Source organism: Lygodium microphyllum, chromosome 7 (genome assembly GCF_053477565.2).
Source record: "Lygodium microphyllum isolate KBCC chromosome 7, Lygodium_microphyllum_v1.1.10, whole genome shotgun sequence".
Classification (NCBI taxonomy): domain Eukaryota; kingdom Viridiplantae; phylum Streptophyta; class Polypodiopsida; order Schizaeales; family Lygodiaceae; genus Lygodium; species Lygodium microphyllum.
Window position 1 is genome coordinate 60,855,125 of NC_141141.1, and position 15,916 is coordinate 60,871,040.

Consider the following 15,916-nt stretch of genomic DNA (forward strand, 5'->3'; position numbering starts at 1 on the left):
GTGGCAGGAAGGGTTCTATGGATCAGATTGGATATTGGGGACTCATGCATTGGAGTCCTCAATGTCTATAACCCTACGAAGGTTAGGGCACGCAACAGGTTCTGGATGGAGATCGTAGATGGACTCCCAGAGGTGGACTCATGGATCGTTGGAGGAGATTTCAACAACTTGGAGGGTTTGGAGGACCAATAGGGCAAAGGCAGAAACTACTAGGGCATGACTGGGGAGGAGCAGGAGGCATGGGAGGTCTTTTTGCTTGCAGTCAGAGCACGTGATGCTTGGAGAGGAGGAAGAGGTCTTTGGACTTCTCTTGGGGATACAGGCCACTAGGTGGAGTCCTGCTGGAGCGGTTGGACAGGTTTTATGTGGGAGAGTGGGGAGGCTCTCGTGGAGACCAGATAGAGCAGTGGGCAGGCACCACGTTGTCCGATCATTGCCCGGTTCTTTTGACACTTGGCCCCCCAGCATCTACCCTAGACACACGATCCTGTCGTATCCCTGACTTGATCTAGAGGAGGGAGGAGGTGACGAGACAGATAGAGCAGATTTGGACCAGAGAGTGGGACAAGAGGGATCGGATAGCAGAGGAGGTTGCAGAGATCATAGCCGAATCGAGTAGAATCTGCCAAGAGGCAGCCATACAGGCCAGGCAGCAGTGCTGGGAGGAGGAGAGAGCACTTTGGCAGGACCTTGCAGCCACACACAAATTATTGCAGGAGGCACTAGGGGATCCCACCCTCCATGCACAGGAGGTGCGCGTACGAGTAGCCATTGCTGGCCTTGAGGACAAGCGCTCGGAGTTCTCTTTCTGAACCTCAGCAGCCTTCTGGGCGCGGAAGGGGAACACGATGTGCAGGGAGTTCTTCCAAGTGCACCAGCCCCGCACCACAGGAGAGTAGATACGCATTCTTCAAGATCAGTATGGGAGGACCCGTTCTAGCCCAAACGAGGTGATGGAGATTGCCACCGACTATTAGACGCGCCTTTTCCAGCAGGAGACAGCTTCAGCTAGAGAACAGAGATGTACATAGCAGGTATGGGATCACATCCCATCCCTCGTCACAGAGGAGATGGGACGCTCCCTCTCCTAGCCCCCTTCACTGAGAAGGAACTAGAGGAGGCTTTCCATACACAGAATGGGCAAAAATACCTGGGGGAGGATGGCCTCTCTAAGGCCTTCTTCACTACCTACTAAGAAGTGGTGAAGGACCCCCTACTGATGGCCTTCCAGGAGATTTTCACTTCAGGACAGATGCCAAGGAGTCTCTCGGCGGGCCTTATCAGTCTTGTCCCCAAAGGGGGAGACCTGTTGGAGCTTTCCCAGTGGAGACTGATCACCTTATTGTCAGTGGCCTATAAGGCACTAGCAAAGATGATTGGTAGGCGACTATGCCCTGTGCTTCCAGATATCATCCATGACACACAGACAGGCTTGGTCCAAGATAGGAGCATCCTAGACAATGTATTTATCTTCTTTGAGGCAATAGAGTGGGCTCAGCACAATGGGCAGAGACTGACCGTACTATTCTTGGATTTCGAGAAAGCTTATGAGAGGGTGGACTCGGATTTTCTAGAGGGCACCATGGTGAGGTTGGGATTCCCCTAGGCTTGGATTTGTGGGGTCTCAGCCCTGTAGAAATCAGCCACCAGCAGGGTTCTCATAGGCGAAAGGTGAGGGGAGGAGTTTCGGCTAGAGAGATCGGTTCGACAAGGTTGCCCCTTGGCCCTATACCTGTTTCTACTCTTCGCAGAGGCGATGTCTCACTTTCTCAGGTCACATGTGAGCAGATTACGCGGCCTTTGACTTTGAGTGAGGGAGGAGACTGAGTTATTAGGCTAGAAGTACAGAGATGATACAATCATCTACATAGAGAACGATGAGGTGATGTTGGAGAGTGTGAGGCTAGCTCTTGGCGTGTTTTGCTCTGCAAGCGAGAGTGAAAACCAACTGGCGAAAGTCGGTTGGTTTCCTCACAGGCCCAGACTCCAGCACGGAGTGGGGCGTCCACCTAGGATTTAGATGGGTGAGCAGAGGGCAGACCGTCCAGTACCTAGGGTTCCAAGTGGGACTCGACATCACTCCTGCCTAGCAGTTTCTTCCTGTCCTTGATTCTATTCGAAGGAAACTGATCTACTAGAGCACGAAACTAAACTCAACCGGCACGTCGCGCTACTTGCCCCTGCCCCAACTACGCGCCATCCGATTGGTCGCCCGTCCGATCGCGCCATCCGTCGGTTTCTTTCGCCCGCTGTTCGACGGTCGCACCAGCCGTTTGTCTCGCCCGCTGTCCGACGGTCGCGTATAATGGTATCTAACATTTCTAACCTTGGACTATGCCTACATGCATAGGGAGGCACTGAAGGGAGATTGGAAAGTTTATTTTAGATGTTGTAATGGCAATAACAATCTTTAAGGGCAGCTTTTTAATGCATGGTTGCTATATAAAGAATTGTACCTTTAAAATAATGCTCATTTGTGTGAGTAGGTCCAAAAAGAAAGAGACGAGCTTTACAAGAGATTTGAGACTAGCATATTTGATATACAACAAAAGAATGATCTCAAAAATTTATTATGTCTAAGAAAAGCCCAAGTGTTGGAAGAGAATCTTGAGAAAAAGGTAACCTTCAAGTATTTTAGCTAGTATGTACAATATAATTATGATATCACAGATTTTGATTCTCATTATTGTGATTGTTTACTTGCAAAGGATGCTCAACTTGAAGAAATGGTGGTTTTGGCAAATCATGATCCAAATGTGGTTCAACATGCTAAGGAAAGTGTGGAGCAAATTTTAAACTCAAAAAATAAGGAAATCAAGCATCTCAATTACAAACTTGGACGAATGAGCAAGGCATCCATTTAATCTCCCTAATTATAAATGTTTTCTTTCAAATCATCACATATAATACACTAATGTGCAACATACTTCCATTTCAGGCTTACAAAGATCTTTCAAATGCTTTCAAAACAAAGTTGATACAGTATGGAATACCTTTGGAGGAGATGGGATTGTCACTTTATATGTGTAAGTCTTGATTGGAAATAAGGAGTCTTTTCTATATGACATCTAACTATCAAAGGCAAGGATATTCACAATGTTTTAATGTATTGGTGACATGTGAGGAATTTAATTCATTTACATTATGACTATTGTATATGCCTTGCTCTCCTAAAAAGCTTGTGAGCAGCACTATTGGTACTTTTGAGGCATGTAATAAACTAATGTTATTCTATTTTCATCTTCAAACGCTTGTGCGATGAATTGACACTTTTAAGTGGTAATGTAAAAGAGTAATTTTGAGATGAGGAATTAATATTATCTACACCATGCCTATTGCACATGGGTATGCAGGACAAACAAAGAGAGAGTTTTGTTGAAGTCTTCAAAAAGCTTGTGATGTCAATTTAAATTTGTCAAGTGGGAGGCAGAGAGAGAGAGAGAGAGAGAGGGGGGGGGTGAATAAAGTTTGGTTATCTTAGGGTAGTAAAGTGGTGAGAATGCATGCTTCAATTGTGGAAGCCTAAACTTCTCTAATAAGGAAAAGTCTTTATCTAGAGGGGGTTTCACCTATGGGTACTTCAACGCATCAAGATTTTTCCCTTGTAGATGCATCTTTTGCATTATATATGATGAGAATCCTACTCATCTCTTCATCTATTGCTTAGTGGCTAGATAGATTTGGGGTCTTAATTTCCATGTATAGACCTCAATGATGTGACAATGTACAATAGTGTATTCTTGGGTTTTGGGCAAAATGGTATCTAGAGGTACTTTGACATTCTTTTATATTCTCCGTTGGATTGTTCATTGGTATATTTGAGGATACGTAATACTGTCATTTTGAGTCTAGACTTGTTTTTACAGTCATATGGACTACACTCAAGGGATATTATGGTAAGTCAGTTCCATGATTTTTTTCTTCATGGATGGAGATCATTTGGGATGAAGCGATGGCGGGATATAGAGTCAATGCAATGAGAGAGAGACAGAGAGAGAGAGAGAGAGAGAGAGAGAGAGAGAGAGAGAGAGCATAGCTTTTACGAAAAAAAAAAGAGAGAGCATAGCAGAAGTTTTTGGTGAGTATTGAGATACCCTTATTCTTCATTATCTTCACTTGTATACAATTGTACAATGTATGCTTATACAAGGGGTACCCACATGGTGTTTGGCCATTGGTCTTTACACTAACAACCTCCCACTTAAAGGCCAATGGGCCTTTTTGTAAAAATAGCTAGTAAAGATACTATCCAATGCCTATTAGCACTCTCTTTGTGAGCAAATTTGTAGACTTATCATTCATATAAAGCTTGATAAGCTCAATTTGCTTTTCCTCAAGCATCTTCCTAATGGAATGATACTTTACCTAAATGAACTTTGTCTTTGCATGAAAGATAGGATTTTGTGCCAAGTGGATGGCACTCTAACTATCACAATGCAAAATCGAGACCTCTCCAATAATGCCTAGATCTCCCACTAGATGAGTAAGCCATATGGCTTTCTTGAATACCTTAGGCTACAACATATTTGACCTTAGTGGTAGATAAGCCCATACATGTTTGCATATCCAAGGAAAAATGCATGCTTCCAAAGCAAATGCTCATAGCTCTAGTGCCATTCAAATATCTCATGATACTCATGCATGCTTCCTTCCAAAGCAAATGCTCATAGCTCTAGTGCCATTCAAATATCTCATGATACTCTCTATGATTTCTCAATGCTTCTTGCCAAGGTTTGCCATAAACTTGCAAACCACTCCCACTACATAGGCAAGGTTTGGATGTGTGACAACCATAACATACATCAAGTTACCAACAGCCGATGCATAAGGCACCTTTCCATTTCAACCTTTTGCTAATTTGACTTAGGATTAACCTCAACAAACGTTTAAATATGGAGGCAATTAGATATTGATAGCCTTTCTCCATTCATATTGAAACACTCAAGTATTTTTCCAATGTACTTTTATTAAGACAAATACAGAATCTTATTGTCTTTGCGCCTTGTAATCTACATGCTAAGAATGCAACTTGCATTCCCCAAGTCTTTCATATCAAAGGTTTTATGAAATCTTGTTTTCAATCCATCCTCACGCATAAGTGACTTCCCAACAATGAGAATGTCATCCACATAAAGGATCAAGATCATAAGACCACTATTATTAGCCCTTCATGTATATAAGCAATAATTGGTCTTACTCCTAGTACTATCCTTGAGACCTCATAAAAATTTCCTAGGAGCTTTATTTCTTGTGAATAAATATCCTCTTGTCTATCTCCATGCAAGAAACTTATCCTCATATCAATTCACATAAGCTCCATATCCTCCTTGGCAACCAATGCAAGCATCGTACAAAGGGTAGTCATCTCGACTACTAGTGAGAAGATCTCATCAAAGTCTATCTCTCCTCTTGCTTGAATCCCTTGTCTACCAATGTTGCCTTATACTTAAATACTTAGGTAGTGCACTAGATGGAGACATTTTCAGCTTATAAAACCATTTGCATGGTAATGCATGCTTGTACTCAGGCAAAAGGATCAACTTCCAAGTAGCATATTTAACCAAAGGGTTCTTTAATTGCATAGCCTTCTTCTACTTATGACTATTATCCCTGGTCATAACATGAGTATAATGTGAAGGCCCTCCGCAGATGGAGTGTACCTCTTTGGTAGTCTAGAGCCTCTCATAGATTGTCTCATACCTATTCAACATGTGCAATTGGTTGGGCCAATTATCTATTCTATTGTATGTGAAGCTACCCACCTGCCTTTGGCACTCCCACCTCAACATTTCCAAATTGTCGTAGCCGTGCATCATGTGGAATAACTTAAACATAATGTCTCATATGGTGGTTGTATATTCTCCTACAATACAACTCTTTGTATCTCAACGGTCTTTATGGATTATCTACGTATCTTCTTCTCATTGAATATAAAATCATGGTTGTGCACGATCTTTTTAGCCTTTGGATTTCATAGTAGTAATCCATCTCTCTTGAGTTACCATTTTTTTTTTTAAATGCATTTTCTAGACTTGTAATGAAGCTTTTTTCTCGTATCCTTCAAACTATTCAAATAGAATTCACATCCAAAAACTTATAAGTGGTCATAGAATGGTTTCTTGTTAGACCAAAACTCCTTAGAAATTTTTCTATTTAATGGCTTGCCAGGTGAGTGATTAATTGAGTGAACAATTGTCTTAACAGTCTCAACCCAAAATCCATAAGTAAAACCATCATTTGATAGCATACTTTGAACCCTTTCATGTATGGTTTTATTTAACTTTATAGCCACTTCATTTTGAGCTGGGCTTTCAGAAGTAGTCAACTCCCTCTCAATACCACACATCTCATAAAAGTTCGATAATACATGTAAAGTATATTTTCCACCATTATCAATCCTTAAGCATTTTTTTCATAAGCCAAGAACTTAATGCATCAACTACATCACCTTTCTTACAAATACGATAAGACTGTACTTTTCTCCATAATCATCCAATGCTTATTTAGCTTTTCTTTAAGCATCCTGTTGAGAAATAACAAATGATGTATGCTCTAGGAAGAGCTGTCATGAATCCCATATGCACAGTGAGGAGAGTGGAGAAGCTAGAAAGCTATAAAGACATGTACTTGGTTCACTTTTCAATGGAATACAATTGTACTTTGTCCTTCCAGTTATAGTCAGTGTCATACTCAAGATTGTGTTTATGAGTCCAAGCTAATCTATCTTGGAACCTAATTCACTTGAGTAACAGTTGGTCTATCTAATCTATGTCATCATGAACATTGTCTTTGTGTTTCATTCGCCATAGCCATGCTCTAGATCCATGCAATTTTCAACATGGTATCAGAGCTCAGTCGAGCATGGCTAGGCTCAACTCAGCTACTCTCTCTCTCTCTCATTGATCTGATGCATCCTAGGTTTTGGCCTTCTCTACCGCCAGCCATGGCTATGACAGCTCGTAACTCCAAGCGTCTCATTTTGATTGGTAGCTACAGTGGACGTTTGCATGGGAGCTTCCTACTCTCAAATTAAGAGTTGACCTGTGCAAGCAGTAAAACCCTAGCACATTGCGTACAGTAGAAAGTCAGCCTCCGGATAGTTCTTGAAAGACAGCTGTGTGCCCCAGCAGCGTCGCCAGAGAAACACCTTGAAGCCGTGAACGGGTCACTCATCCTTTGTGCAGGAAGGAAAGGAGCAGTCACCATGGCAGAATTGGACCTGAATCCCTAAATAACTGGCTCACTATTTGTTGTGGTTCCAGCTGCTGACAAACTGCTTATCTGCATTGCCCGTGCACTACCACCATGAGCAGCTCGCTGATACCAGTGTGCCGCTTTCACTGCACTTCTTTCTGTCCCCTTTCCTTGTTGGAGACAAAGAACCAAACTATACTATGCTCGAACATGACCTGCTATGGCTGTGGGCTGAAACCATTTGACTGCTTCAGTTGGATTGCTCGGTTCTTGTAGATGTGCAAGTCTAAGGTGACACTGTCCAGCTGGGTCTCTAAGGTCTGCAGCCTTCTTATACCAGTTCATTCCTTCCTGTCTTCTGTCCATTTCCCACAAGAGGAGGCCTGCATCTACATTGCGCAGCAGGCCACCATGGCAGAGTGAAAGGGTCAATTTCGTACTGCAAGCCACTCAATGGAGCTTCTGTAGTCTTGAAGTAACTGCTGGTTCGACATTAGACTCTATCAGATTGTCAGGAGACCTCCAATGCAGTCGTATGAGCAGGAAATGCTGTTGCCAACCTTATCCACATCGCCATCCAATGTAAACAAAGAAATTCTAGCTCATTTTGAACGCTCTGGGCATTGGCATTTGCCTGACGAGTCGAGCTTTCCAGATTGGAAACGGGGCCATATCATTAGATCCCTTAGTACCTCCATAGTTATTTATATTCACATCTTCGTAAGCAAGTTTCTTTTCACATTAACACTAGTCAATCCACTAGGTGGTGCTGAGTTACTAATTGCAGTCTTGAAAGTATCCTGACTTTCACTTAAGGCCACAAGCAAAAACATAGCCTTCACTGAATCCTCAAAATCTATCTTTTGAGTAGACAACTAGCTAAAGATATAGTTAAACTCATTCAAAGGGTTGGATATGGATGTCTCCTCCTCCACACAAAGATAGACCTATGTGCAATACTTTACTCTCATAAAGGTCACATAACTTCTTATAAACTCTAGATGCACCACCATCCATATCCTTTATATTAAAATAAATAGATTTTGAGATATTCAACATGATGATAGATCATGCAAGCTCATCCATCTCATCCAATATCTCTCTCTCCATGTCCTCAAGCCTTTTTCCTTTCCATTTGATAGGCTTAACCTAGTTCTTTTGCACCTATTAATACATTGTAAATCTATTCTTTTCAATATGAAAAGTTTGTGCCATCTAACTTCTTAGTATTAAACAAGTGCATTTTTTGAAGCAAAAGATGAGGCTATAATCATTACAATATGTGTAAATTTACATGCAACCAAGATAGTATCAAGTATCCAACCAAGAAGAAAGATATAGTTGAGACCAAAGCCCCATTGTAATGGCCAAACAATGGCTAATATAATGCCAAAACAAACCAAATTTGATGCCAAAATGTTATTCATGCACTCCTCAATACATAACGAATTTTATACTATCTTTTTGAAAAAAATCAACTATTTTTCCAAGCATTAAAAAAATGTGAAAATTTGCATAATAACAACCATTTATGTCTATCAAAGCAATTAGTTTTCTTATTTCCAAGATAACTAGTTCAAGTATCCCACAAAGTGAAATTCTTTCCGCAAGTGTGTCGCAAAATAATTGGTTCTAATTGTCTACAATGTGGATATAGCTCCTTAAATAATAAGTTTAGATCTAAATTGGTTGAGTTCCAATATGTGTGAAGGTAGCATTCCAAAGTATACAACTCACTATTTGCAAGTGTGAATAGAATTCCAATGGACTAGCCAAGTCATATGTTTTTATCCATTCAAAACAAGCACGTACATACTAACACGGCTCCTTAAATAATAAGTCTAGATCTAAATTGGTTTAGATCCAATATGTGTGAAAGTAGCATTCCAAAGTATACAACTCACTATTTGCAAGTGTGAATAGAGTTCCAATGAACTCGCCAATTCATATGTTCTTGATCCATTCAAAACAAGCACATACATACTAACATAGCATACACGTCAATTCGAAGCTTTTTGAAGGCTTCATAGCACAAAATAATCAATCTTAAATAGTTTTTCTCCCTATTTTGGCAAAGCTCAAGCAAGCCCCCCTGTTTAATCTAGCAAGCTAACCATGTGCTTTTAGAAGAACAAGCTGTGTGTATTCTTCAGAAACCCTGTGTTTGAATACATCAAACATGAACAAAAATCTCTTTCAAGCAATCCAAAACCTAGTTGTTCTACCTTATTTTTAGACTCTATTGGCTATTTAAACACTTTTGAATGGGGTTATGGCAGCCCCCAAATAGAGCCTCAATTGCTCTCTTAATTAGAGTACTTGTTTAACTTAAATGGCAAGCTCGATAAATGAGACTTATACCTCTTTCAAATGTGGACAAGCAGCACGAATATCACAATGAAGCTTGAATCCTCAAATTCGCAAGAAATCATGTGATTGTTTGTGCTCCTGCTCCAACTAGGAGCTCTTAGATGTCGCTCCGTTACTAGTTGAGAGGGACTAATGGTGGGATGTGGAGTCAATGTAATGAGAGAGCAAGTGTTTTTCTAATTATTTGTAGCCTTGTGGCTTTCTATGTTCATTTCTACTTGTCTTTGGTTTGGCATTGCTTGGTTTGCTAGAAGACCCTTTGGAAATATTCTATTCTCAAAGAGAGAGAGAGAGAGAGAGAGAGAGAGAGAGAGAGGCTTATGTTGGCCATCACAATACTTGTTTGCTCATTACATATGATTTTTATGATGTACTATAGAGGCAGTAATGACTTTAGACTTTTCATTCTGTTGAAATAGCTATCATAAAATTTAAGGAGTTTGTACACTAGCTCGATGCTTAGTATTGATTTTGTTAGTGTAATAGAAGTGTTAGAATAGCTATGACTTTTCCCTCATAATGAAGAAGCAATTAGAATGTCTCTCACAATAGAACAAGTGTCCCTAATTCTAGAAGTATCTAAGAGAAAAGCATTATGTATTTAGAATCTTCAATTAAACTTACAAATACCATAAAGCTCCATTGTCTTCATTTTTATTCTGTATGAAACATGGTAGCCTAGCTTGTTATGTTAAGGCAACATTAGCATAATGTCCACCTATTAGGCACAAAACACATGTAATGCATAAATTTGTCTATGTGACATTATAATGAGTTTGAGACAAAATGGTTAACATTTCTCAAAGTTGCTAGTGATTCTATCAATCAAAAGAATGTAGTAAATGAATAATTGGGAAAAGTGATAACTTTTATCGGCCCAAATAGTCGTGTATGTGTAACAGTGAGTCAGATTGGTTCTTGAATAATGTTAAAAATGTTCTCCATGGCGAATCCTGTCAACCTTAGTAGCCTATCAGTGGCCAAACATCCTCCTTGTGTGTGCGCGCTACTTGGATGGTGTTAAAAATATAGCCCAAATGGGGTGGGAGAGCCACCATGTTTTCTATTCCAAACTGACATCACCCCAAAGAAGAAAAGCATATCATGTTGAAGTATAAATCCTAGATTCAAACAAGTACATGAAAACACAAATATGGAAATACATGAAGAGGACAAATAGTACATGGCACGAAGATTACAAATAGTACATGAGCTTGATTACAAAGAGAAGCCAAATAAGTAGATGAGGTTGATTCTAGGCAAAGGTAAGTTAATAGCATGAGGCAGCCTTGCCTTAATAGGCACAAGGCTATGCTTAAACATCAACAACACACGCGTGCCTTATGAATCTGACTGCACGTCAGAAGCTGGCCTCTCCGAGCATTGCGTTGCATCACAACGTAATCTTCTCGTGATAGTGGACGATGTGCATACGAGACAACCCAACCATCGTTGCTTAGTAAGTAGAAGCGCTACCATTGGAAATAACCTAAAGATGCTTCCATAATAGCAACTATACTAGGCTCTCTCTCTCTCTCTCTCTCTCTCTCGGAAAACCTTGAAATATTTGCCCACAAGGCTTTTCCATTTTAGTCATCATATGAACAAACAAAACCTCCCAAATTATGAGAAACACTCGCATATAGTCTAAGTTGAAGGTTTTAGGTTTTTGTTTCTAGCTGTTTTCCTCAAATATTCATCCCACATCAAAATTTGTAGCTTTAATAGGAGAGGTTAGCTATTGATCCCAGATCGAAACTTATACCTTTAAGAGGAGAGGAAGCTAATCAAGGAGTCAAGCTCAAGTGGGGGGGCCCCAAGATACAACAACTTCCAAAGGATCTTCATGGGGAGCTTACAATTAGAAATATCTATGTTTTTTTCGTTTATAAAGGGCCTCCTTCAAGTTTAGTATGGATATATTCTAAGTTTAATATTTGTTTTGAGTGAACTTTCAATGTGCTAGGGCGTACTACTAGAGAACCATTAATGATCCCATTGAGCAACAATATGTGAATCCACAACTACTTCCAAAACCACATTGAGAACCTCATCACAATAACCTATAGTACTTTGAAAGCAATCTCTTGTTAGAGCTCTAGAAACAATGTGCTCCCCAAAGACTATTAAATGAGCCAGTCACATCAAATTCATGATTTTGGGCACACCAACAATATAGGTGATCATGCAAGGAAACAATAATAGAGAGAACTGTTCTTGGGGAACACACCTATAAAAAATCATTTATATCACATGCATACAAATGGTATTAAAAAGGGACCTTTGTTGACATATTAGACCATAGTAAAAGGACTCCCTTTTGCAAATGTATCTTGCAAATTTATCTAAAATTGATTAAATACAATAATTGTTTTGTTCATCACATGTGGTAAACTTATATTTTGGAGGTGCACCCCCAAGTACTCATGCAAGGAAATAAGGATAGATGTTTCCCAAACTTAGTGTGCATGTGTTTTTGTCTAATAGAACTTGTGGAATACTTATGTAAAAAAAAAAAAAGAGCAATTGGGTCACCATTCTTGCCACTCAACAAAAATTGAGTACATGGAAAGAAACACTACCTCCTTTTCTACATCCAAAGTTGCTTCAATGAGAACTAATACAAGGCAAGCTTAACAAGATCTTTCATATTGCCAACCGGTACTCCTTTTGAGCATTAGAAGCATTGAAAACTTGTTGCATAGTACTTGTTTACTAGAAAAAAATGGGTAATCTCACTCTTCTTGCTCGTATGCAATAGATCAAGTACAATGTCCACAAAAACATTGACTTGTCATTTCATGCACATTATCTTGTGATATGTCAATGTAAGTTGTCTTCTACTTGAGGATGAATAGGGATAGTGACCTAAGGGAAAATAGAAAATTATTGTAGTCCCATGGAGTGATTCATTGACATGATGCCATCAATATCAAAGCTTGCACATGGTCAACCCTAATCTACATATATGTAGTCACCATCTCCACATTTACTGCAAACAAAAGAAAGATTAGGAGGAAGCAAAGACAAGAATAGCAAGAAGGCTCAAAAGGAACCAAATTAGAGAGAGATGAGAAGAATCTTTTGATGAGATAGTCACCAAAAGAGGTCAAAACCTTCCATACATAGAGTGCATGGCACCACAAGACTTGTTGAATGTTGAAATGACTTGATTTTTGTTGTTTTTAAGACTTGAATGATTGATTTTTGATGGATTTTGAATTATGTCTAGTTGTTTTGAAAGTGTTTGAGAGTGTTTTGGATGAGGTTGATTATGTTTTGGAAGCTCATGATGTTTTTCAGTGGAGATATGAGGCTTTGTGATGTTTTGATTGATTCTATTAAGATTCTGATTAGTTCTGATAGCTTCTGTTTTGTTCTGTTTTTCTTCTATGGAAGCATGGAGTAATGATTGATGAAGTTTAAGGTTGTTTGAAAGCTCATTGAATGGTTTTTGATAGTTTGGAATGGTTTTAGTATGAGTTATGTAGTTCTGATACTTTCTGTTGACCTTCTGTAACCCTCTGTTGAGCTTCTATAGTATCTGTAACCAGCCTCTGTTCTTATTCTGTTATGTTCAGTATACCTCTATAAGTGCCCTGTGGAATGTATGTGTGACTTTGGAAAGTTTTAGTCTTAAAAAGAGGTGAATGTAATTTCAAAAGAGCTCAAGAAAGTGGAAGAAGTAGCTATTGAAGACTCAGGAGAAGACTGGAGTGAAGTGACAGTAATGAGCTATGAAGAGTTATTGTAGTGACTCTTGTGACCTTTCATATCAGACACACCTCTTGGGAGGGGTATCCATGACCAAAGAAGGGTTATTGTGAGGGATTATTGAGTATTATAGTAAGGAGATTATGTACTATTGATTGAGAAAGAGAGAAAGAGAGAGAGTCAGAGATAGCCAATTCTATGCCAAACAATCTATCTACATGTATCTACATATGAGAGATTGTGAGAGAAAGCTATGGAATCTTTGAAGATGAATCATATGTGATATTTTTCCATTCAAAGTGGAGTATTCTTTTGTGTTTTCAATGTCTATCAATGAATTCTATGAAGAATATGATGGATTTTGTTAAAGTTCAAGCCGTGGGAGAATTGTTTCTATGAAGCTGTGTGAAGATTTCTTGTTCCTAGTGTTCTTTTCCTTGTTGTGATCACATAAAAGATGAAAAATATTATTGGTGATGATACAAGATAGATTTTCTTGCAGTAGAAACCCTATTTTCTTGGTGTTCCTTTTGGGGCTCCATGTTTTTGGTGCACAGTCGGGGGAAACTGCCATCAATAAGCATCAAAAGAGACAAAAAATGAAGAAAATGGCATTGTCAAGAAAAATATTCAATGGATGCTTGCAAAGTTACTTCTACCACTAAAGAATTAGAGATCTATGTTTTTGGTGCACAACCAGGAAAAACTGCCATCAACAAGCATAAAAAAAGGCTGAAAATGAAGGAAATTTGCATTGCTAAGAAAAGAAGTCAATGGATGCTTCCAAAGTTACTTCTATCACTAAAGAATTGGAGATCCATGTTTTTTGTGCACAGTCGAGGAAAAATGCCATCAACAAGCATCAAAAGAGACTGAAAATGAAGGAAATGGCATTGCCAAGAAAAGAATTCAATGGATGCTTGCAAAGTTACTTCTACCACTAAAGAATTGGAGATTCTCATTGCCAAAGCCACTTTCTACAAAAAATTCATTCCACAATGGTGAAAACATATTACCATCATGATGCAGGCTCTATGTGGTGGATGATTCCCTCTCCTTGTTGAAGCAACAAAGACGTGCATCTTGGTAGCAAACTGTTTAGGAACAAACTGAAGTGCAAAAAAAGAGAAAAAATGATCATCCATAGAAGATTTGACATTCATTGAGAAGTTTCCAGACATCATCAAGTGGGAGATCGTGAAAAAGCTTCAAGAGTAGTGGTTAGTGGAGGTTCACGAAAACAAGAAAGAAAAGAGTTGGAATTTGTTTGTGGATACTCAACAGTAAGATACGTGGGATGCATGGTGTACTGATAATCTCATGTTTGTCCAATTAACAACCCATTGGAAGTTTGTGAAGAGAGTACTCCTCACAACACATACTATTGAAACCATTAGAAGTTGGCATTACTATGATGATGGCACAACAACGATTCTCAGAAGAATGAGTTTTGATACCTTCATAATGGAATACCTTCCCTTCTGTAGCGGTCTGAAAGCTAAATTCAGAGACATAGAAAAGCAGAAAGTAGAAGAGATGTTGGCCAAAGAGTCCCTTGGAAATAGTCCGTGTGTGGGAGATGATTAGTTTGAAAATGCCAAAAAGCATTGTCCAAGGATAGCAGCATGTGTTGACGGAATATTAGTCGATCATGCCATTGTCGATACGAGATCCTCCATCGATATTATGATTTTAGAATTGATGGAAAGGTTGGGACTGAAAATCCAAAAGAATGCCTCCACAAATTTTTGGATGCTTAATGACAATTTAAGACAATTGGAAGATTATATTACCAAATTCCACGTGGTTGTTGCTAATGTGGAATGCATTTTGGACTTAAGGGTTATTAGGTTTACAGCAGCTAAGCTATCAAGTATTTTTAGAAAGACAATGAATCTTGCAATTCGACTATCAAGTTGGTATACTTACTAGTCGTCTGATTTTTTGCAGAGGTCTAGACACTTAATAGTGGATGCATATCCTGAATCTCCTAAAAGCAAGAGAGCACCCTTATCTTTCAGAGAATTAGATGCATCACAGAGGATCCTTCTGGCAGTGAGACTTTGTCAAGCAATGAATCAAGAGAGGAGTCCACTATAGAATATGTCTACCAAGTGACTTTGAATGAACTATCTAGAGATTGAAGCCCTCTCTGATTCTGTTCTATTGAGTACAGACCAATTGGGTGGAGCAATCAAGAGGCAAGCACTAGAACGTGTCCAAAGGTACGTGAGAAGAGAGAATGTAAAAATCAAAGTCGAGAACGAGCTTGCAACAGCAAAAGCCTCCTTTGACGCCCTAAAAGCACTCTTTACAAAAGTCCCCATGGCGACTCAAGGTCCCCTTCCTAGTCAAATATATCCTAGAAATATTAATGACAGGCCAGCAAATGTAGTCTTATTGCCCATCTTTAAGGGAGAGTACAATGAAGATCCTGATCTTCATATAGCAGAGTTTATGGTAGCATGTGTGGCTAACAAAGCCAAAACCCCCAAGCATTGGACGACCTGAAGTTGGCCTTCCTCACTAAACTCAGGCCTGAAGATTTTGAAGAGCGAATGCGAGAGGAGTTCATTAACCTAAGTCAGCAATCCTCTAGTGAAAGAGTAGAAGCCTATGTCTCACGAATGGAATCCAT

The 15,916-nt window shown here is 39.5% G+C and overlaps 1 protein-coding gene across 4 annotated transcripts in view; it reads left to right on the top strand.

The window, feature by feature from the left end:
• The window catches only part of LOC148033510 (dynein regulatory complex subunit 4-like), an 82,043-nt gene extending 78,789 nt beyond the window's left edge, over positions 1 to 3,254 (top strand). Inside the window, exons 9-11 of one of the 4 annotated variants that reach the window (XM_087681454.1) lie at positions 2,487 to 2,618; positions 2,709 to 2,852; positions 2,939 to 3,252. In XM_087681454.1, coding sequence (XP_087537580.1) covers positions 2,487 to 2,618; positions 2,709 to 2,852; positions 2,939 to 3,037 — 375 coding nt within the window. In that variant the 3' untranslated portion in view covers positions 3,038 to 3,252. Of the gene's footprint in view, positions 1 to 2,486; positions 2,619 to 2,708; positions 2,853 to 2,938 lie in introns of all 4 variants that reach the window. The other 3 variants (XM_087681452.1, XM_087681453.1, XM_087681455.1) reach the window with 3 other exon arrangements.
• The last annotated feature ends 12,662 nt before the right edge of the window (positions 3,255 to 15,916 follow it).